Below are 21579 nucleotides of genomic sequence, written 5' to 3'. Positions count from 1 at the left end.
TCCCGATGAAGACGAGATAGAACATTAAAACATTTATTTAATGGTAAAGAGATGTTGTATGTTTCTGGATGATGCACCATGCTGCCTTGTTGGCAAAATGGCCGAGTGGCACAGATTAGCCCGATGATGTAACGGGCCGCTGCCCGGTGCCCGCCGCTCAGCATAACCGAATCCGCACATTTATACACAATAATGGGCGTGTTCGTTTTGCATGGTCCAGTGCCCCTGGTGGGCGGAGTTTGTATATTTTAGACCATTCCATTGGTCCTTAAGTGAAATCTCCAGGCACCCGGGGGCACCGGGCTATGCCGTCCTGAAGAAGGCCCGAAAGTGCACGGTTTGCATTCGGCAAAATCAACCTTGTACCATGATTTCAATTAATTGAGAATTACAGGATAAGCAACACCTTCACGCGAGTTCTATGCGGGGAATGTCTCCCATTCATGTGCAAGCCCTGGTAGTTTGCCGTGACCTTATAGTGGTCCCGTGTAGCTCAGTTGGTAGAGCATGGCGCTTGCAACGCCAGGGTTGTGGGTTCGATTCCCACCAGTATGAGAAAAAAACAAGGAAAAAAATGTATGCACTCACTAACTGTAAATCGCTCTGGATAAGAGCGTCTGCTAAATGACTAAAATGTAGTGGTTAGTACTCTGCGTTGTGGCCGCTGCAACCCCGGTTCGAATCCGGGTCACGGCATTGCGGTACACAATATTACGGCAAAAGGGCTCTTTATGAATGGGTTCAAAACTTCATAACTATGTAATCACATCTATTCAAGTAATATCATATTTGCGTGCCGGCGAAACCGAGTTTACCCACTTTCTACAGGTGGGTCATAGCCACGCCTACAACATTTTTTTACGAATAGTTTCTTTGCATTCTCTTCGAGCAACCAATCCACGCAGCCTTACGTCATTTTTAGAAAACGTTTAACCCCGCCTTTTACCTGCCACGAAGAAGCAACGAATCGGCGTCCTCTGAAATATGCTGCCAGCCAATGGCTGTTAGGTCGATACTGACGCACTAACGTAACAGGCGTAACAAGACGCTACGAGCGATCCCGAGTTACGCAACCCCCAGTTTTAGTCAAGTCAGTGGTGCTATTTTGGCAACCAACAGACACACTGCATTGAGCTTTTGTTCGTCCGTAACTATCGTTTCAAATATCGTATTTTAAAGTAGCCTGCTGGCTAGCTATCAAACAGACGAACTTTTCTCAGCATTTTTATCTAGCTGGCTAACTTCCTATTTTTTGCATTCCTTCTTTGTCTAGCCGACGTTTGTTTTTTGTTGGTGGTTTCTTTCTGGCCAGTTGTTTTCCCCCTGGGTTTGGACTTTTTCTTCCTGACCAGGTTCCAACAGGCAGCTCGGGAGTTGAGATGTCGAACCGAACAGTGTGCAGAGAAGCAAGTCACGCTGGCAGTTGGTACGCCGCCTCAGGTAGAGAACTGAACCGGGGAATGGGCTAGAGACCAGGGGTTATCTAACCAAGCTAGCTAGCTAGCTGCAGACAGCTCTCTGTAGTGTTTGGTTTGAGACTGGTCTCTCTTTGGGCTGTTGTCCTGGGAAGTAACTATACTGAACAAAAATATAAACACACCAATTTCAACGATTTTACTGAGTTACAGTTCATATAAGGAAATCAGTCAATTGAAATAAATAAAGCCCTAATCTATGGATTTCACATGACTGGGAAGGGGCGCAGCCATGGGTGGGCCTGGGAGGGCATAGACCCACACACTTGGGAGCCAGGCACACTCACTGGGGAGCCAGGCCCAGCCAGTCAGAATGAGTTTTTCCCAACAAAAGGGCTTTATTACAGACAAACAGAAATACTCCTCAGTTTCATCAGCTGTCCGGGTGGCTGGTCTCAGATGCTGGCTGGTGTTGTGAGGCAGGTTGGACATACAGCCAAGTTCTCTAAAATGATGTTGGAGGTGGCTTATGGTAGAGAAATTAACATTAAATTCAATGGCAACAGCTCTGGTGGACATTCCTGCAGTCAGCATATCAATTACACGCTCCCTCAAAACTGGAGACATCTGTGGCATTGACAAAACTGCACATTTTAGTGGCCTTTTATTGTCCCCAGCACAAGGTGCACCTGTGTAATGATCATGCTATTTAATCAGCTTCTTGATATGCCACACCTGTCAGGTGGATGGATTATCTTGGCTAAGGAGAAATGCTCATTAACAGGGATGTAAACAAATTTGTGCACAAAATTTTAGCTAAAGCTTTTTGTGCATATAGGAAAATGTCTGAGATCTTTTATTTCAGCTCATGAAACCAACACTTTATATGTTGCGTTTATATTTTTGTTCAGTATAGATAGGTTGCTAGCTAGTTGGCTAATTGAGTAGGAGAGAGGTGAGGAATTATTTTATATTATAGGAAAGCACAACAGGCCGTGCTCTCCCAATCAGCTGTCTCAGAGCAACAAAGCCTGCATTGGTTTTTTCCTCCTGTCCTGGTGAGATGAAATGGCCTGATCATATAAACCCTGGATTGCTGATGCCATGTATTGGCCATGGAGAGGCTCTGAAACCACTGGTCGGCCATATTGGCACTCCCAGTAGGAGCAGTCCTCCATAGGAATGAATGGAATTCATTGTTTCAAGGACAAAATTAAATGTATTTAAGTATTTTTGTTGTTTTAGTGGGGACAGTAACATGAATCATCTCAAAAAATTATACTTTAGGAAATGTTTTAATATATTTGTAAAAAAAAAAAATTGTTTAGCTCACAGTTAAAAGTAAGCATTACAGTGTCTATAATAGAATGTGGCAAAAACGAATGTAGAAATTAATAAATGCATTTCTAAAGCTTCCAAAATATTTTGTTTACAATTGTGGGGGAGTGCCAATATGGAGGCACAGTGGCTTCAACACAGAGCCCCATAGGGCCCCGTGTAGCTCAGTTGGTAGAGCGTGGCGCTTGCAATGCCAGGGTTGTGGGTTCGTTTCCCACGGGGGACCAGTATGGAAAATTTATGCACTCACTAACTGTAAGTCGCTCTGGATAAGAGCATATAAATGACTAAAAACGGGAGCGATTTCAGTGCCAACAGAAACAGCATTTTAATTAAATATTTTTTGCATTTGGAATTTGAATGTAATATTTTGGAATTTGTAATGCACAAATTGATTAATTGAATTCATAAATTGAATTTGTATTTCATGGTTTGAAACTGAATTGAATTAACATTGCATTCAGTTTTAAATGTTTTTAATTACATTTTCAAATTCAATATTTATTCAGGTTCAGTATGGTCTCGATACAATTGTTTGTATCGAGTTTACAAACTATAATTTCAAGTTTCTCAAAGTTTAATATATTCAACTTCTCAGACGCATTCAGATTCATCAAAAAAAGTTCAATAAATTCAGATTAAAACCAGAGACAACATTCTGGTACGTTTCCAGCAAGGAATGATAGAAGAGAACAGATAGAATCAAAAACGCTCTCTGTATTAAACAGGTTTCTGGTGGTTCCTGAAGCCAATGTGGCATGTTTAATTTATTTTCTTCCTGTGAATTTGGCTCTAGCGTTTGGACTATAAGCTACTATGACCCCATTCCTGAAAGCTAAGACTCTCTGGAGCATGGCCGTGCCTTCTGTTCCCCTCTAGACACGTTTATAAGGGAGTAAAAAATAATTAATTACGGAGTAAAAAGAATAGCCCTGTCTTAGCCCCATAGCACTTCCTAATTAATGTCACGACTGTGTTAGCCCACTTAGCTAAAGCCGATAGGGACGAGTTCAGGAAGCTAACACAAGTCTTCGGCAAGGTTACTCATGAAAAGAGCGTGGACCCCGGATACATTTCACCCCCCCCCCCCCTTTGACCTCCTACTCAGAGATCACGGCACCAATATAGCTGACTGGATATAGCTGACTGGATATAGCTGACTGGGTATAGCTGACTGGATATAGCTGACTGGATAAAGCTGACTGGATATAGCTGACTGGATATAGCTGACTGGATATAGCTGACTGGATATAGCTGACTGGATATAGCTGACTGGATATAGCTGACTGGTATTGGCTGACTGGATATAGCTGACTGGATATAGCTGAGACCCATCCAAGTCACAGAACCAATGCCTAGGCTTTAGCTCAGTAGGCTAACAGTCTTAACCCAGTCAGTCACGTTACCCTTATAATGTGTACCGTTGCCGGAGACGTGTCCAACTAACACGAGTATCTCATCACGTAAACATGGGTCACCAAACCACGCTGTTGTGATGAGTAACCTTGCTGGATCTTGAAGACTGGTATTAGTGTAGCAGATGGGGATCTGTGACAACTCACTCCTCAGCCTGAAGTTTTGCCCCTTGCGCAATTGAAGAAGGCCTTAAAAAAAAAAAAAGTTTGATGGGTTGGTATGCAACCGGAGGTGGGGGGTCGCGTTTGTTTTCAAGGCAAAGGTCCTGAGTTTCAGTCTCCGTATGAGCTGAATCAGGAAGAAGCGGTACTCGCTGAGTAAGCAGCGTGTCGTCCTTTACATTAACTTCCAGATCTCATCCCTGTGGGCTTTAGCTAAGCGGGATAACATAGTCTTGTGACATGCAGGAGCGCTGGTTCAAACCCAGTCAGTCACAACAACATTTACATTTGACATTTTAGTCATTTAGCAGACGCTCTTATCCAGAGCGACTTACAGTTAGTGAGTGCATACATTATTATTTTTTATATATTTTTTATACTGGCCCCCCACGGGAAACGAACCCACAACCTTGGCGTTGCAAACGCCATGCTCTACCAACTGAGCCAAATCCCTGCCAGCCATTCCCTCCCCTACCCTGGACGACGCTGGGCCAATTGTGCGCCGCCTCATGGGTCTCCCGGTCGCGGCCGGCTACGACAGAGCCTGGATTCGAACCAGGATCTCTAGTGGCACAGCTAGCACTGCGATACAGTGCCTTAGACCACTGCGCCACTCGGGAGACCCAACAAGGTGGGAAAGCTATCCTTAGAATGGCTATGACGGGGCTATTCAACTATATTGTTATGGGGGCCAAAATTGTGGTTCCCTTCTGCGCATCCTATTTGTATTTATTATGGACCCCCATTACTTCCTGCCAAGAAGAGCACCAGCTGTTCCGGATGACTGTGTGATCACGCTCTCCGTAGCCGATGTGAGTAAGACTTTTTAAGCAGGTCAACATTCACAAGGCCGCAGGGCCAGACGGATTACCAGGACGTGTACTCCGAGCATGCGCTGACCAACTGGCAAGTGTCTTCACTGACATTTTCAACATGTCCCTGACTGAGTCTGTAATACAAACATGTTTCAAGCAGACCACCATAGTCCCCGTGCCCAAGGACACTAAGATAACCTGCCTAAATGACTACCGACCCATGGCACTGACGTCTGTAGCCATGAAGTGCTTTGAAAGGCTGGTCATGGCTCACATCAACACCATTATCCCAGAAACCCTAGACCCACTCCAATTTGCATACCGCCCCAACAGATCCACAGATGATGCAATCTCTATTGCACTCCACACTGCCCTTTCCCACCTGGACAAGAGGAACACCTACGTGAGAATGCTATTCATTGACTACAGCTCAGCATTCAACACCATAGTGCCCTCAAAGCTCATCACTAAGCTAAGGATCCTGGGACTAAACACCTCCCTCTACAACTGGATCCTGGACTTCCTGACGGGCCGCCCCCAGGTGGTAAGGGTAGGTAACAACACATCTGCCACACTGATCCTCAACACGGGGGCCCCTCAGGGGTGCGTGCTCAGTCCCCTCCTGTACTCCCTGTTCACCCATGACTGCATGGCCAGGCACGACTCCAACACCATCATTAAGTTTGCAGACGACACAACAGTGGTAGGCCTGATCACCGACAACGATGAGACAGCCTATAGGGAGGAGGTCAGAGACCTGGCCGTGTGGTGCCAGGATAACAACCTCTCCCTCAACGTGACCAAGACAAAGGAGATGATTGTGGACTACAGGGAAAAAAAAGAGGACTGAGCACGCCCTCATTCTCATCGACCGGGCTGTAGTGGAACAGGTTGAGAGCTTCAAGTTCCTTGGTGTCCACATCACCAACAAACTATCATGGTCCAAACACACCAAGACAGTTGTGAAGAGGGCACGACAAAGCCTATTCCCCCCCAGGAGACTGAAAAGTTTTGGCATGGGTCCTCAGATCCTCAAAAAATTCTACAGCTGCACCATCGAGAGCATCCTGACTGGTTGCATCACCGCCTGGTATGGCAACTGCTCGGCCTCCGACCGCAAGGCACTACAGAGGGTAGTGTGTACGGCCCAGTACATCACTGGGGCCAAGCTTCCTGCCATCCAGGACCTCTATACCAGGCGGTGTCAGAGGAAGGCCCTCAAAATTGTCAGACTCCAGCCACCCTAGTCACTCTCTGCTACCGCACGGCAAGCGGTACCGGAGCTCCAAGTCTAGGTCCAAAATACTTCTCAACAGCTTCTACCCCCAAGCCATAAGACTCCTGAACAGCTAATCATGGCTACCCAGACTATTTGCACTGCCCCCCCACCCCATCTTTTTACGCTGCTGCTACTCTGTTAATTATTTATGCATAGTCACTTTAACTCTACCCACATGTACATATAACTTCAACTACCTCAACTAGCCGGTGCCCCCGCACATTGACTCTGCACCGGTACCTCCCTGTATATATAGCCTCCCTACTGTTATTTTATTTTACTTCTGCTCTTTTTTCTCAACGCTTTTTTGTTGTTTTATTTTACTTTTTTATTAAAAATAAATGCACTGTTGGTATTTTTTTATTCTGTACCGGCTTCCTTCTTTTCACTCTGTCATTTAGGTTAGTATTGTGAAGTAACTACAATGTTGTTGATCCATCCTCAGTTTTCTCCTATCACAGCCATTAAACTCTGTAACTGTTTTAAAGTCACCATTGGCCTCATGGTGAAATCCCTGAGCAGTTTCCTTCCTCTCCGGCAACTGAGTTAGGAAGGACACCTGTATCGTTGTAGTGGCTGGGTGTATTGATACACCATTCAAAGTGTAATTAATAATTTCACCATGCTCAAAGGGAATTTCAATGTCCGCTTTTTTTTATTTTTACTCATCTACTAATAGGTGCCCTTTGTGAGGCATTGGAAAACCTCCCTGGTCTTTGTGGTTGAATCTGTGTTTGAAATACACTGCTCGACTGAGGGACCTTACAGATAATGTTATGTCTTGCACACAGAGTGAGTCCATGCAACTTATTAGGTGACCTTGTTAAGCCCATTTTTACCCCTGAACTTATTTAGGCTTGCCATAACAAAGGGGTTGAATACTTATTGACTCAAAACATTTCAGCTTTTAATTTGTAATTCATCAAAAAAAAAAAAAAAAAAATATATATATATATATATATATATGAAAACATATTTCGACTTTGACATTATGGGGTATTGTGTGTAGGCTAGTGACACAAAATCTCAATGTAATCCACTTTCGGAAGGCACTGTATAAGAGCGGTTGGGTCCAGCAGAAGACCAATTTCTGTTTCGTACGGAAAGTGTTATTTTTCTTTTAATTTGTTCCGTCGCTTCCCTTTCAGGCTCCCAGCTGAATACACAACTGGAAGGTTGGTTGTCTCAAGCCCAGTCCACTGTCACACCAGCCAGAGCAATCATAGCACCGTAAGCACCACTGGTCGTTGTGATATCTGTCATGTGAAAAGGCCTCATCTTGTCGTCAAGAGTCACTCTCTAAATATGATTTTTGATAACGGCGTATGAATGACTCAAATGTAAATGTAGTGATGGGGGCAGTGGCAGGTCAAAGGTCGTCCTCAAAGGATGTCGTCTTTTCTATTGTTCCAGTCTCCCGAGTGGCGCTGTGGTCTAAGGCACTGCGTCGCAGTGCTAGCTGTGCCACTAGAGATCCTGGTTCGAATCCAGGCTCTGTCGTAGTCGGCCGCGACCGGGAGACCCATGGGGCGGCGCAGAATTGGCCCAGCGTCGTCCAGGGTAGGGGAGGGAATGGCCGGCAGGGATGTAGCTCAGTTGGTAGAGCATGGCGTTTGCAACGCCAGGGTTGTGGGTTCAATTCCCACAGGGGGCCAGTATGAAAAAAAAATATTACAAAAATGTATGCACTCACTAACTGTAAGTCGGTCTGGATAAGAGCGTCTGCTAAATGACTAAAAATGTAAATGTAAATGTAATGGTGTCTTGCTGCCATGATGTCACTTCCTCCTAACAGATATCTGTGATTTCAGGCATGCAGGGTATTCCTACTGTGGCGCTTGTGCTGCACACGCATACAAACAGATAGACCCTTCTGTCACGTAAGTCATTTAACCTCGTTTACAGTTACATTACAAATGTTCAGTGAATTTTTAATAAATAAAACAACTTTTTTTGTCAGTAACGAAATGAATTTCCATGTAGAAGTATCATCACATTATATATCGAAATTAGATGGTTTTAAAATGTAAATGTATTGTTTTTCGTTTCTACATTTTCCCTCCTTATCAAACCTTAGATCTGCCTGCCCTGTTTCACCCTGAAGGAACTATCCGCCCTTAGTTACCTCAGACAGAGAGTATTTAGCGGTATTGGCCTAGCCTCTGTCACGGCTTCACCTTGGAACAACGTGAGCGAAAAGCCTGGCTACTAATGGCCCGGTGAATGGTCCACTGAGCTGCTAATGTGAGTCAGAGAGGTAAAAGGTGACAGAGTGAGGTGACGGAGTCCTCTCTTCCCCCCTGTAGTCGCAGGGTGTTCATCTTGGGTCCGTCTCACCACGTTCCTCTGTCCCGCTGTGCCCTGTCATCTGCTGAGGTTTATAAAACCCCTCTCTACGACCTCCGGATTGACCAGAATGGTAGGTACACGCACACACACACACACACACACGTTCTGTGCCCTGTCCTCTAATGAATGGTTTATAACACTGCTCGACGACCTCCGGATTGACCAGACGGGGTAATTTTCTAGTTTTCCTAATGTCAAGAACCTTGTTTTTGATGTTTCTGTGTTGTATTTTGCCTTTTTAAACTTCGAAGCTTGACACTTGTAGAAAAAAACAAAAACCGTAAATGTCCTCAGGGGACCAACCGTCTGACTGACACTGGAAAAGAGACATTCTCACTGACGAACAAACAAACCAAACAAGCTGCAGTGTGTCTAGTAGGTGTGGACCGGTTCACCAAACCTACAGTTCGGTATGTATTGCGGTTTTGGGATCACGGTTCGGTTTCAGTACAGCGGGAAAATGAAATGCCAACAGTTACTGTAGTTCATTATAGTTTATAAAAAAAAAAAAAAAACAAGTGTTGGTATTCCTGATATATGCGTGTGTATAGGCTGTAATGTTTTTCTTCGCACGCTTGTGACTCTCATAAAGGGGGCGTGTCTGTAGCGTGGTACTTGTCATTTCCCACTCCAGGGTCATGTGATGTAGCTCTCTGTAGCCCCGCAGGTCCGTCCATCTGTAGGAAAGGCAACACAGGGTGCGTTGGCCAATTCACTGACAACTTCGGCTTTAGCTTGCTTATATAGAAGCAGGTAATAGCTGTTTGCTGAAATGGGTGGGAGAAGGAAGTTCCTAACGTGGCTCGAGGAAGAGGTCACGAGGTGCTGAAGCCTCCTGTTCCTCTCGACCACTGAGAAAGGCGTGGCATATCCGCGGCAAAAACACCTATCGCTCTTGTAATTTCTTCGGCCCGGTCAGAATCAGCTGCCAAGGGCTGCTTGACTGCAGAGGGGAGACGATGTTGTGTTGTAGTGTCTTTGCGTTTCCGTCATGCTCCGGTATACTGGGGTGATGTCGGCCTAAATGTGTCAACCTGTTTTGAGGTGTTGGCAGCTGCAGAGGCTATTCTCGTTGAGCGTGGCGACATACTGTTAACCTTTTATCCGCAACTCTCTGTCCATCGGCGTTGTAATCTACTGGGAAGCCAAAATGTTCCCAAACTGGAGATTTTAAACGATGATGGAGAAATCCTCCTGGTTTATCGACCCCCACCACTCGCCATCGTACAGAACTAGTTCCCCGCTGCGCCTCACAAAAGGACAGTTTGAAATGCACCAGTTAAGATTTGATTACAATGTCTGCATAGGCTGTAGTTGTTTTAACTGAATAGCCTGAAATCGTTTTTCAGCTCAGATGTACTCGGCAGCGTACAAGGCAGCGTAGTCTATTGGCTGAGGGTTCTTATTGTTATGTATTCATTTGGGTTCACAGTGCGGACCGAACCCAGGTCCCCGTACCAGAACGGTTCAGGACAAATACATGCTAAGGACTAGCAGTAATATGCTAATTCAAGCCTTACTTGGCCAGTAATAATTCATGTGCATATTGAATCCTCACCTCTCTCTCTCTCTCTCTCTCTGTCTCTCTCTCTCTCTCTCTCTGTCTCTCTCTCTCTGTCTCTCTGTCTCTCTCTCTGTCTCTCTGTCTCTCTCTCTCTGTCTCTCTCTCTCTGTCTCTCTCTCTCTGTCTCTCTCTCTCTGTCTCTCTCTCTCTCTGTCTCTCTCTCTCTGTCTCTCTCTCTCTCTGTCTCTCTCTGTCTCTGTCTCTCTCTCTCTCTGTCTCTCTCTCTGTCTCTCTCTCTGTCTCTCTCTCTGTCTCTCTCTCTCTCTCTGTCTCTCTGTCTCTCTCTCTCTGTCTCTCTCTCTCTGTCTCTCTCTCTCTGTCTCTCTCTCTCTGTCTCTCTCTCTCTCCCTCCCCCTCTCTCTCTCTAGTCTATGCTGACCTCTGGAAGACTGGGATGTTTGAGAGGATGAGTCTTCAGACAGACGAGGATGAGCACAGCATTGAAATGCACCTGCCTTACACTGCTAAAGCCATGGAGAGGTAAGACAGAGGAACTAGCTAAAAGGATGTCTGCTTCAATAATCACAAGCAGAGAGGACAGTAATACAGGCCTGAGAGGCTGCAGGGATTCGTGACCAATAGAGGAGAGCTGTGGGTCAGTAATGACTGGTTTGCCTTGACATTTTGTGTAGTTCTCTCTCTCGGTCTCCCCCAGCCCCAGGATGGTTTGAGTCATTACTATGGTTTATGATTGATTGTTTACTAATGAAATAAGGCCTGCATGCTCAATTAATGGACCCACTCAATAAACACACACACACCTTGTGTTAGGTTGGTTTAATAAACACACACATACAGTTGAAGTCGGAAGTCATTAAAACTTGTTTTTCAACCACTCCACACATTTCTTGTTAACAAACTATAGTTTTGGCAAGTCGGTTAGGACATCTACTTTGTGCATGACACAAGTAATTTTTCCAACAATTGTTTACAGACAGATTATTTCACTTAATCACAATTCCAGTGGGTCAGAAGTTTACATACACTAAGTTGACTGTGCCTTTAAACAGCTTGGAAAATTCCAGAAAATGATGTCATGGCTTTAGAAGCTTCTGATAGGCTAATTGACATAATTTGAGTCAATTGGAGGTGTACCTGTGGATGTATTTCAAGGCCTACCTTCAAACTCAGTGCCTCTGCTTGACATCATGGGAAAATCAAAAGAAATCAGCCAAGACCTCAGAAAAAAATGGTAGACCTCCACAAGTCTGGTTCATCCTTGGGAGCAATTTCCAAATGCCTGAAGGTACCACGTTCATCTGTACAAACAATAGTACGCAAGTATAAACACCATGGGACCACGCAGCCGTCATACCGCTCAGGAAGGAGATGCGTTCTGTCTCCTAGAGATGAACGTACTTTGGTGCGAAACGTGCAAATCAATCCCAGAACAACAGCAAAGGACCTTGTGAAGATGCTGGAGGAAATAGGTACAAAAGTATCTATATCCACAGTAAAACAAGTCCTATATCAACATAACCTGATAGGCCGCTCAGCAAGGAAGAAGCCACTGCTCCAAAACCGCCATTAAAAAGCCAGACTACTGTTTGCAACTGTAAACGGGGACAAAGATCGTACTTTTTGGAGAAATGTCCTCGGTCTGATGAAACAAAAATAGAACCGTTTGGCCATAATGACCATTGTTATGTTTGGAGGAAAAAGGGGGATGCTTGCAAGCCGAAGAACACCATCCCAACCGTGAAGCACGGGGGTGGCAGCATCATGCTGTGGGGGTGCTTTGCTGCAGGAGGGACTGGTGCACTTCACAAAATAGATGGCATCATGAGGAAGGAAAATTATGTGGATATATTGAAGCAACATCTCAAGACATCAGTCAGGAAGTTTAAAGCTTGGTCGCAAATGGGTCTTCCAAATGGACAATGACCCTAAGCGTACTTCCAAGGTTGTGGCAAAATGGCTTAAGGACAACAAAGTCAAGGTATTGGAGTGGCCATCACAAAGCCCTGACCTCAATCCTATAGAACATTTGTGGGCAGAACTGAAAAGGTGTGTGCGAGCAAGGAGGCCTACAAACCTGACTCAGTTACACCAGCTCTGTCAGGAGGAATGGGCCAAAATTCACCCAACTTATTGTGGGAAGCTTGTGGAAGGCTACCCAAAACGTTTGACCCAAGTTAAACAATTTAAAGACCATGCTACCAAATACTAATTGAGTGTATGTAAACTTCTGACCCACTGGAAATGTATTGAAATAAATAAAAGCTTAAATAAATAATTCTCTCTACTATTATTCTGACATTTCACATTCTTAAAATAAAGTGGTGATCCTAACTGACCTAATACAGGGAATTCTTACTAGGATTAAATGTCAGGAATTGTGAAAAACTGAGTTTAAATGTATTTGGCTAAGGTGTATGTAAACTTCCGACTTCAACTGTACCTTGTGTTTGGTTGGTTTTAATAAACACACCTTTTTTATTAGGTTGGTTTACAAGTGTTCAGTCCCTGTAAAAGCTTCTACCATCTTGGTCAGGTAACTGTCCCCAGTACATCACACACATACGGACTTGTAATGTGTCGTCTCCCTCTCCTACTACAGTCATAAAGATGAGCTCAGCATTGTCCCGGTGCTGGTGGGAGCCCTCAGTGAGTCTAAAGAACAGGACTATGGGAAACTGCTCAGCAGGTATCTGGCTGATCCCTCCAACTTGTTCAACATCTCCTCTGACTTCTGCCACTGGGGTACGTACTGAGCAGGACTGGTAGAGATCGATATTATACCCTGTTCACGCTACTGAGTTGAGCTAGTCTGGCTATACATCTATCCACCGTAGTTGCTGGAACTGTGCTGGAAAGATAACGTGAAAAGAAAAGCCAGCACTGTTTAGTTTGGTTCAGGGCAATCGTGTGAAAGGCGTTCTAAATATAGAAACAATGGTTCTGTCTCCTTCAGGGTTGGGTCTGACTTAATATCTTTCCCTCCTCCCCAACAGGCCAACGGTTCCGCTACACCTACTATGACGAGGCTCAAGGAGAGATCCACAGATCCATTGAACACCTTGATAAAATGGTTAACAACACATTCTGATATTCACTTCCACACTAGGTTGTAACACCACACTTCTCATATCGCTTGATTGAGACCACCTCTCTCTCTCCAGGGTTAGGGTGATATAGCTAACTGTTAGGTGTATCAGGCTGGGTCCTGAACCCCTCTGTCTTGTCTCTCCAGGGTTAGGGTTAGATAGCTAACTGTTAGGTGTATCAGACTGGGTTCTGAACCCCTCTGTCTTGTCTCTCCAGGGTTAGGGTTAGATAGCTAACTGTTAGGTGTATCAGACTGGGTTCTGAACCCCTCTGTCTTGTCTCTCCAGGGTTAGGGTTAGATAGCTAACTGTTAGGTGTATCAGGCTGGGTCCTGAACCCCTCTGTCTTGTCTCTCCAGGGTTAGGGTTAGATAGCTAACTGTTAGGTGTATCAGGCTGGGTTCTGAACCCCTCTGTCTTGTCTCTCCAGGGTTAGGGTTAGATAGCTAACTGTTAGGTGTATCAGACTGGGTTCTGAACCCCTCTGTCTTGTCTCCAGGGTTAGGGTTAGATAGCTAACTGTTAGGTGTATCAGGCTGGGTTCTGAACCCCTCTGTCTTGTCTCCAGGGTTAGGGTTAGATAGCTAACTGTTAGGTGTATCAGGCTGGGTCCTGAACCCCTCTGTCTTGTCTCTCCAGGGTTAGGGTTAGATAGCTAACTGTTAGGTGTATCAGGCTGGGTTCTGAACCCCTCTGTCTTGTCTCTCCAGGGTTAGGGTTAGATAGCTAACTGTTAGGTGTATCAGGCTGGGTTCTGAACCCCTCTGTCTTGTCTCTCCAGGGTTAGGGTGATATAGCTAACTGTTAGGTGTATCAGACTGGGTTCTGAACCCCTCTGTCTTGTCTCTCCAGGGTTAGGGTTAGATAGCTAACTGTTAGGTGTATCAGACTGGGTTCTGAACCCCTCTGTCTTGTCTCTCCAGGGTTAGGGTTATATAGCTAACTGTTAGGTGTATCAGACTGGGTTCTGAACCCCTCTGTCTTGTCTCTCCAGGGTTAGGGTGATATAGCTAACTGTTAGGTGTATCAGACTGGGTTCTGAACCCCTCTGTCTTGTCTCTCCAGGGTTAGGGTGATATAGCTAACTGTTAGGTGTATCAGACTGGGTTCTGAACCCCTCTGTCTTGTCTCTCCAGGGTTAGGGTGATATAGCTAACTGTTAGGTGTATCAGACTGGGTTCTGAACCCCTCTGTCTTGTCTCTCCAGGGTTAGGGTGATATAGCTAACTGTTAGGTGTATCAGACTGGGTTCTGAACCCCTCTGTCTTGTCTCTCCAGGGTTAGGGTTAGATAGCTAACTGTTAGGTGTATCAGGCTGGGTTCTGAACCCCTCTGTCTTGTCTCTCCAGGGTTAGGGTTAGATAGCTAACTGTTAGGTGTATCAGGCTGGGTTCTGAACCCCTCTGTCTTGTCTCTCCAGGGTTAGGGTTAGATAGCTAACTGTTAGGTGTATCAGGCTGGGTTCTGAACCCCTCTGTCTTGTCTCTCCAGGGTTAGGGTTAGATAGCTAACTGTTAGGTGTATCAGGCTGGGTTCTGAACCCCTCTGTCTTGTCTCTCCAGGGTTAGGGTGATATAGCTAACTGTTAGGTGTATCAGACTGGGTTCTGAACCCCTCTGTCTTGTCTCTCCAGGGTTAGGGTTAGATAGCTAACTGTTAGGTGTATCAGGCTGGGTTCTGAACCCCTCTGTCTTGTCTCTCCAGGGTTAGGGTGATATAGCTAACTGTTAGGTGTATCAGGCTGGGTTCTGAACCCCTCTGTCTTGTCTCTCCATGGTTAGGGTTAGATAGCTAACTGTTAGGTGTATCAGGCTGGGTTCTGAACCCCTCTGTCTTGTCTCTCCAGGGTTAGGGTTAGATAGCTAACTGTTAGGTGTATCAGACTGGGTCCTGAACCCCTCTGTCTTGTCTCTCCAGGGTTAGGGTGATATAGCTAACTGTTAGGTGTATCAGACTGGGTTCTGAACCCCTCTGTCTTGTCTCTCCAGGGTTAGGGTTAGATAGCTAACTGTTAGGTGTATCAGACTGGGTTCTGAACCCCTCTGTCTTGTCTCTCCAGGGTTAGGGTGAGATAGCTAACTGTTAGGTGTATCAGACTGGGTTCTGAACCCCTCTGTCTTGTCTCTCCAGGGTTAGGGTTAGATAGCTAACTGTTAGGTGTATCAGACTGGGTTCTGAACCCCTCTGTCTTGTCTCTCCAGGGTTAGGGTTAGATAGCTAACTGTTAGGTGTATCAGACTGGGTTCTGAACCCCTCTGTCTTGTCTCTCCATGGTTAGGGTTAGATAGCTAACTGTTAGGTGTATCAGACTGGGTTCTGAACCCCTCTGTCTTGTCTCTCCAGGGTTAGGGTGATATAGCTAACTGTTAGGTGTATCAGACTGGGTTCTGAACCCCTCTGTCTTGTCTCTCCAGGGTTAGGGTGATATAGCTAACTGTTAGGTGTATCAGACTGGGTTCTGAACCCCTCTGTCTTGTCTCTCCAGGGTTAGGGTTAGATAGCTAACTGTTAGGTGTATCAGACTGGGTTCTGAACCCCTCTGTCTTGTCTCCAGGGTTAGGGTTAGATAGCTAACTGTTAGGTGTATCAGACTGGGTTCTGAACCCCTCTGTCTTGTCTCTCCAGGGTTAGGGTTAGATAGCTAACTGTTAGGTGTATCAGACTGGGTTCTGAACCCCTCTGTCTTGTCTCTCCAGGGTTAGGGTTAGATAGCTAACTGTTAGGTGTATCAGGCTGGGTTCTGAACCCCTCTGTCTTGTCTCTCCAGGGTATGGGCATTATAGAAACACTGGACCCCATGTCCTTCACCAACTACTTGAAGAAATACCACAACACCATCTGTGGACGTCATCCTATTGGAGTGCTGCTAAACGTGAGTCATAACGGGTACAACAACGACCATACGGGTAAAACAACGACCATACGGGTACAACAACGACCATACGGGTAAAACAACGACCATACGGGTACAACAACGACCATACGGGTACAACAACAGGCATATCAGTATAGCATCAGGCATATCAGTATAGCATCAGGCATATCAGTATAGCATCAGGCATATCAGTATAGCATCAGGCATATCAGTATAGCATCAGGCATATCAGTATAGCATCAGGCATATCAGTATAGCATCAGGCATATCAGTATAGCATCAGGCATATCAGTATAGCATCAGGCATATCAGTATAGCATCAGGCATATCAGTATAGCATCAGGCATATCAGTATAGCATCAGGCATTCACCTTTTCTTAGTTACACACGTCTTCTTGCACACAGGGCTGTGTTATGTGATGTACCAGTCAAAAGTTTGGACACACCTACTCATTCAAGAGTTTTTTTCTATATTTGTATTATTTTCTACATTGTAGAATAATAGTGAAGACATCAAAACTATGAAATAACACATATGGAATCATGTAGTAACCCGAAAAAGTATTAAACAAATCAAAATATATTTTATATTTGAGATTCTTCAAATAGCCACCCTTTTCCTTGATGACAGCTTTGCACACTCTTGGCATTCTCTCAACCAGCTTCATGAGGTAGTCACCTGGAATGTATTTCAGTTAACAGGTGTGCCTTCCAATTTGTGGAATTTCTTTCCTCCTTAATGTGTTTGAGCCAATCAGTTGTGTTGTAATAAGGTGAAGGGGGGTATACAGAAGATAGCCCTATTTGGTAAAAGACCAAATCCATATTATGGCAAGAATAGCTCAAATAAGCAAAGAGAAACGACAGTCCGTCATTACTTTAAGACATGAAGGTCAGTCAATACGGAAAATGTCAAGAACTTTGAAAGTTTCTTAAAGTGCAGTCGCAAAAACCATCAAGCGCTATGATGAAAATGGATCTCATGAGGACCACCACAGGAATGGAAGACCCAGATTTACCTCTGCTTAAGAGGATAAGTTAATTAGAGTTACCAGCCTCAGAAATTGCAGCCCAAATAAATGCTTCACAGAGTTCAAGTAACAGACACATCTTAACATCAACTGTTCAGAGGAGACTGTGTGAATCAGGCCTTCATGGTCGAATTGCTGCAAAGAAACCACTACTAAAGGACACCAATAAGAAGAAGAGACTTGCTTGGGCCAAGAAACACGAGCAATGGACATTAGACCGGTGGAAATGTGTCCTTTGGTCTGGAGTCCAAATTGGAGATTTTTGGTTCCAACCGCTGTGTCTTTGTGAGACGCGGTGTGGGTGAACCGATGATCTCCGCATGTGTATTTCCCACCGTAAAGCATGGAGGAGGAGGTGTTATGGTGTGGGGGTGCTTTGCTGGTGACACTGTCTGTGATTTATTTAGAATTCAAGGCACACTTAACTGGCATGGCTACCACAGCATTCTACAGTGATACGCCATCCCATCTGGTTTGGGCTTAGTGGGACTATCATTTGTTTTTCAACAGGACAATGACCCAACACACCTCCAAGCTGTGTAAGGGCTATTTTACCAAGAAGGAGAGTGATGGAGTGCTGCATCAGATGACCTGGCCTCCACAATCCCCTGACCTCAACCCAATTGAGATGGTTTGGGATGAGTCGGACCACAGTGTGAAGGAAAAGCAGCCAACAAGTGCTCAGCATATGTGGGAACTCCTTCAAGACTGTTGGAAAAGCATTCCAGGTGAAGCTGGTTAAGAGTGTGCAAAGCTGTCATCAAGGCAAAGGGTGGCTATTTGAAGATTCTGAAATATAAAATAATATTTTGATTTGTTTAACACTTTTTTGGTTACTACATGATTCCATATGTGTTATTTCATAGTTTTGATGTCTTCACTATTATTCTACAATGTAGAAAATAGTAAAAATAAAGAAACCCTTGAATGAGTAGGTGTGTCCAAACTTTTGACTTGTAGTGTGTATCTGACTGTTCCTGTGTCATGTGACGTGTATCTGACTGTTCCTGTGTCATGTGACGTATATCTGACTGTTCCTGTGTCATGTGACGTATATCTGACTGTTCCTGTGTCATGTGACGTGTATCTGACTGTTCCTGTGTCATGTGACGTATATCTGACTGTTCCTGTGTCATGTGACGTATATCTGACTGTTCCTGTGTCATGTGACGTGTATCTGACTGTTCCTGTGTCATGTGACGTGTATCTGACTGTTCCTGTGTCATGTGACATATATCTGACTGTTCCTGTGTCATGTGACGTATATCTGACTGTTCCTGTGTCATGTGACGTGTATCTGACTGTTCCTGTGTCATGTGACGTGTATCTGACTGTTCCTGTGTCATGTGACGTGTATCTGACTGTTCCTGTGTCATGTGACGTGTATCTGACTGTTCCTGTGTCATGTGACGTGTATCTGACTGTTCCTGTGTGTGATTGGTTGTGTTTTCCAGGCTGTGTCTGAGCTGAGGAAGAGTGGAACAGAGATGAACTTCTCCTTCCTAAACTATGCCCAGTCGTCCCAGTGCAGGAACTGGCAGGACAGCTCTGTTAGCTACGCAGCCGGGGCCCTCATTGTACATTGATGTGGTCCACCTCAAACGTGTTCCCATTGGCACCCTATTCCCCATTACACTGCACTACTTTTGACCAGGGCCCATGGTAGCCTTGTCCATAGGCTCCTGCCCTATGGGCCATTCCGGCTATCTCCTGATTCTGTAGTGTGAGGCAGCTTGATATACAAGTCCACCCCCCTGGACAGGACGCTAGTCTTATCGCAGGGTCCATAGGACTCTGGTCATAGTGCACTAGGTAATAGGGTGCAATTTGGGACGCATCCCTTTCGAAGGGCTACTGCAGCTCTGAACCCCTGAACCTCTATCGTCATAACGACGACCTGGACACACCCTAACTCCGCTAGCCAATGAGAAGAGCTATTATATCCACAGCACCCCTCCCTGCCTCCCCCTCTCCCCAGTTGTGAGTCGGGAGAGTTTTTTTTCTTTCAGTCTTAAAACTTTTGCTTGAAGTTGCAGTTTCTGAGATTGGTGGGGAGGGAAGGAGTGTTGTAGGGGGTAAGAGGGTGAATTTGGGGGTCTTGTATGGGGTTAAGGGGGGTGTATTTGGGGGTCTTGTAGTGGGTAAGAGGGTGAATTTGGGGGTCTTGTATGGGGTTAAGGGGGGTGTATTTGGGGGTCTTGTAAGTGGGGGTCTATTTGGGGGTCTTGTAGTGGGTAAGAGGGTGAATTTGGGGGTCTTGTATGGGGTTAAGGGAGGTGTATTTGGGGGTCTTGTAAGTGGGGGGTTTTGGGGGTCTTGTAGGGGGTTAAGGGGGGTGTATTTGGGGGTCTTGTAGGACTTACTAAATGAATAATAAATGAACTGCAGATGGAAATGGAAAATAGTGTTTTGACTGACTGCTTTACAAGCTATGATAATGTCCCAGTAATAATACCCTGGCTAGAGTCCCAAATGCCACCCTATTCGCACAACCTTTGACCGGCCCCCTTAGGGTGCAATTTGGGACACACTGAGAATAGCATCCCAGGTAGCTACTAGCTACCACCGTTGTTTAACATAATGAAGCCTACTATTGTAGTTGCTAACAAAGGGTTGCACACAAGGAGCGTCCCAAATGCCACCCTGTTGCCTATATAGTGCACTTCCCTAATTAGTGTCGTTCCCAAATGCCACCCTGTTGCCTATATAGTGCACTTCCCTAATTAGTGTCGTTCGGACATCCTGATCTCGCAAGCTTACATTCTGCTATGCGGACCTTATGAAAGATGGACGAAGTGAAACGAGAGAACAGCGGTCAGGACGGAGGATCAGGTCAAAGGTAGTGCACTCCAAAGGGAATAAGGTGCTATTTGGGATACGGCCAACCAGTTCACTAACTAACCCTCTGCTGTACAATACAACACATATATTAGACGTATAGTATGTTTGCTTTTTAATTTGTCTTTGAGACTGTTTACCTCCTAGCGTAATGATTCTACTCGTGTAGGTCTGCTCTCACCTAGTGCCCAGAAATATAATATCTCCCAATATGTCCACCAGTACACTGTAGAGTATATGACCTGTTCTGACCTGTTGTCCCCCTCTACCTTTGTCTGAGATGGTATCCACCTGTTGTCCCCCTCTGCCTTTGTCTGAGATGGTATCCACCTGTTGTCCCCCTCTACCTTTGTCTGAGATGGTATCCACCTGTTGTCCCCCTCTACCTTTGTCTGAGATGGTATCCACCTGTTGTCCCCCTCTACCTTTGTCTGAGATGGTATCGCCCTGTTGTCCCCCTCTACCTTTGTCTGAGATGGTATCCACCTGTTGTCCCCCTCTACCTTTGTCTGAGATGGTATCCACCTGTTGTCCCCCTCTACCTTTGTCTGAGATGGTATCGCCTGTTGTCCCCCTCTACCTTTGTCTGAGATGGTATCCACCTGTTGTCCCCCTCTACCTTTGTCTGAGATGGTATCCACCTGTTGTCCCCTTACTTCAGCATGGGAGAAGTGTATTCAACCAATCGGTACCAATTCTCTCCCCACCCTTTCCCCTCGGCTAAGACTTTGCTAACACCTTGCAGATCTACAAACATCGAAGGGCCAAAGGGAAGTGCTAGGGAGCGAATTGGGACTGGCCCTCAATTTACTGTCCCTGTTCAGGAGGATTCATATTTTTGTTCCTTATGTTTAACTGTTATTGTTTTTTGTATTTTTTTTGTATTCTGTTGCGTAAAGAGAGTGAAAGTTACTCCTCAGATTCACATTAAACCTCCATTTATAAAAATAATGAAGTATAACTCCCCAGAAGGAGTTTTTTAATCTCAGGTTAAACTGATTAAAGCATCTCTAAGACTATTTACGTAGGATTCATGTTACAAAAAGAAAAGAGTAAAATTGACTGAAAATATTTATTCTCTGGTGTCTTTTTCTTAAAGCATTCATCATACTTGTTCATAGTAAACTTAATAAAATGTTTTAGATGTTTTTAAGTTAAAGTAACAGCACTAAGACCAGGATTCAATCCCACCGCACTTTACAAATCAGCAGGGGATCAAATACTTTTTTCCCTCACTGAAGATGTCTGCATATAGCCAGTAGAGATCTACTTCATAGGCACTTTCATATTTTACCTTTTTTAATTGTTTTTATACCAGAGCAAAACTGCACCTAATTTATTGCAATACAGCCATATCTTTAATGAACATGTTCCAGTAGAATCCTTCCAATTCTTCTAGAAGTATTCCCTTCAATCATCATTGTTAATCATAGCACCACAGTATACAGTAT

General features: G+C 45.0%; 1 protein-coding gene across 1 annotated transcript; it reads left to right on the top strand.

Annotated features, from left to right (window-relative positions):
* Positions 1-1084: 1084 nt before the first annotated feature.
* Positions 1085-21199, top strand: LOC311125247 (protein MEMO1-like). Its single transcript, XM_084199299.1, has 9 exons — positions 1085-1440; positions 7573-7654; positions 8236-8304; positions 8731-8843; positions 10706-10817; positions 12898-13040; positions 13292-13368; positions 16152-16256; positions 18745-21199. The coding sequence occupies exons 1-9, from the start codon at positions 1380-1382 to the stop codon at positions 18874-18876; spliced, it is 894 nt and encodes a 297-aa protein (XP_084055425.1). The 5' UTR covers positions 1085-1379; the 3' UTR covers positions 18877-21199.
* Positions 21200-21579: the final 380 nt, after the last annotated feature.

This window comes from Coregonus lavaretus (assembly GCF_964263955.1).
Source record: "Coregonus lavaretus genome assembly, contig: HAP1_SCAFFOLD_931, whole genome shotgun sequence".
NCBI classification, from domain to species: domain Eukaryota; kingdom Metazoa; phylum Chordata; class Actinopteri; order Salmoniformes; family Salmonidae; genus Coregonus; species Coregonus lavaretus.
The sequence above is the reverse complement of the archived record's forward strand: the minus strand, read 5'-3'. Positions and strand labels throughout refer to the sequence as shown.

Coding starts and splice junctions, on each gene's coding strand:
- LOC311125247 (XM_084199299.1), top strand. CDS start 1,380: ATGTCGAACCGAACAGTGTGCAGAGAAGCAAGTCACGCTGGCAGTTGG. Junction 13,041..13,291: donor CTCTGACTTCTGCCACTGGG/GTACGTACTGAG, acceptor CCTCCCCAACAG/GCCAACGGTTCCGCTACACC. Junction 13,369..16,151: donor TTGAACACCTTGATAAAATG/GTTAACAACACA, acceptor TTGTCTCTCCAG/GGTATGGGCATTATAGAAAC.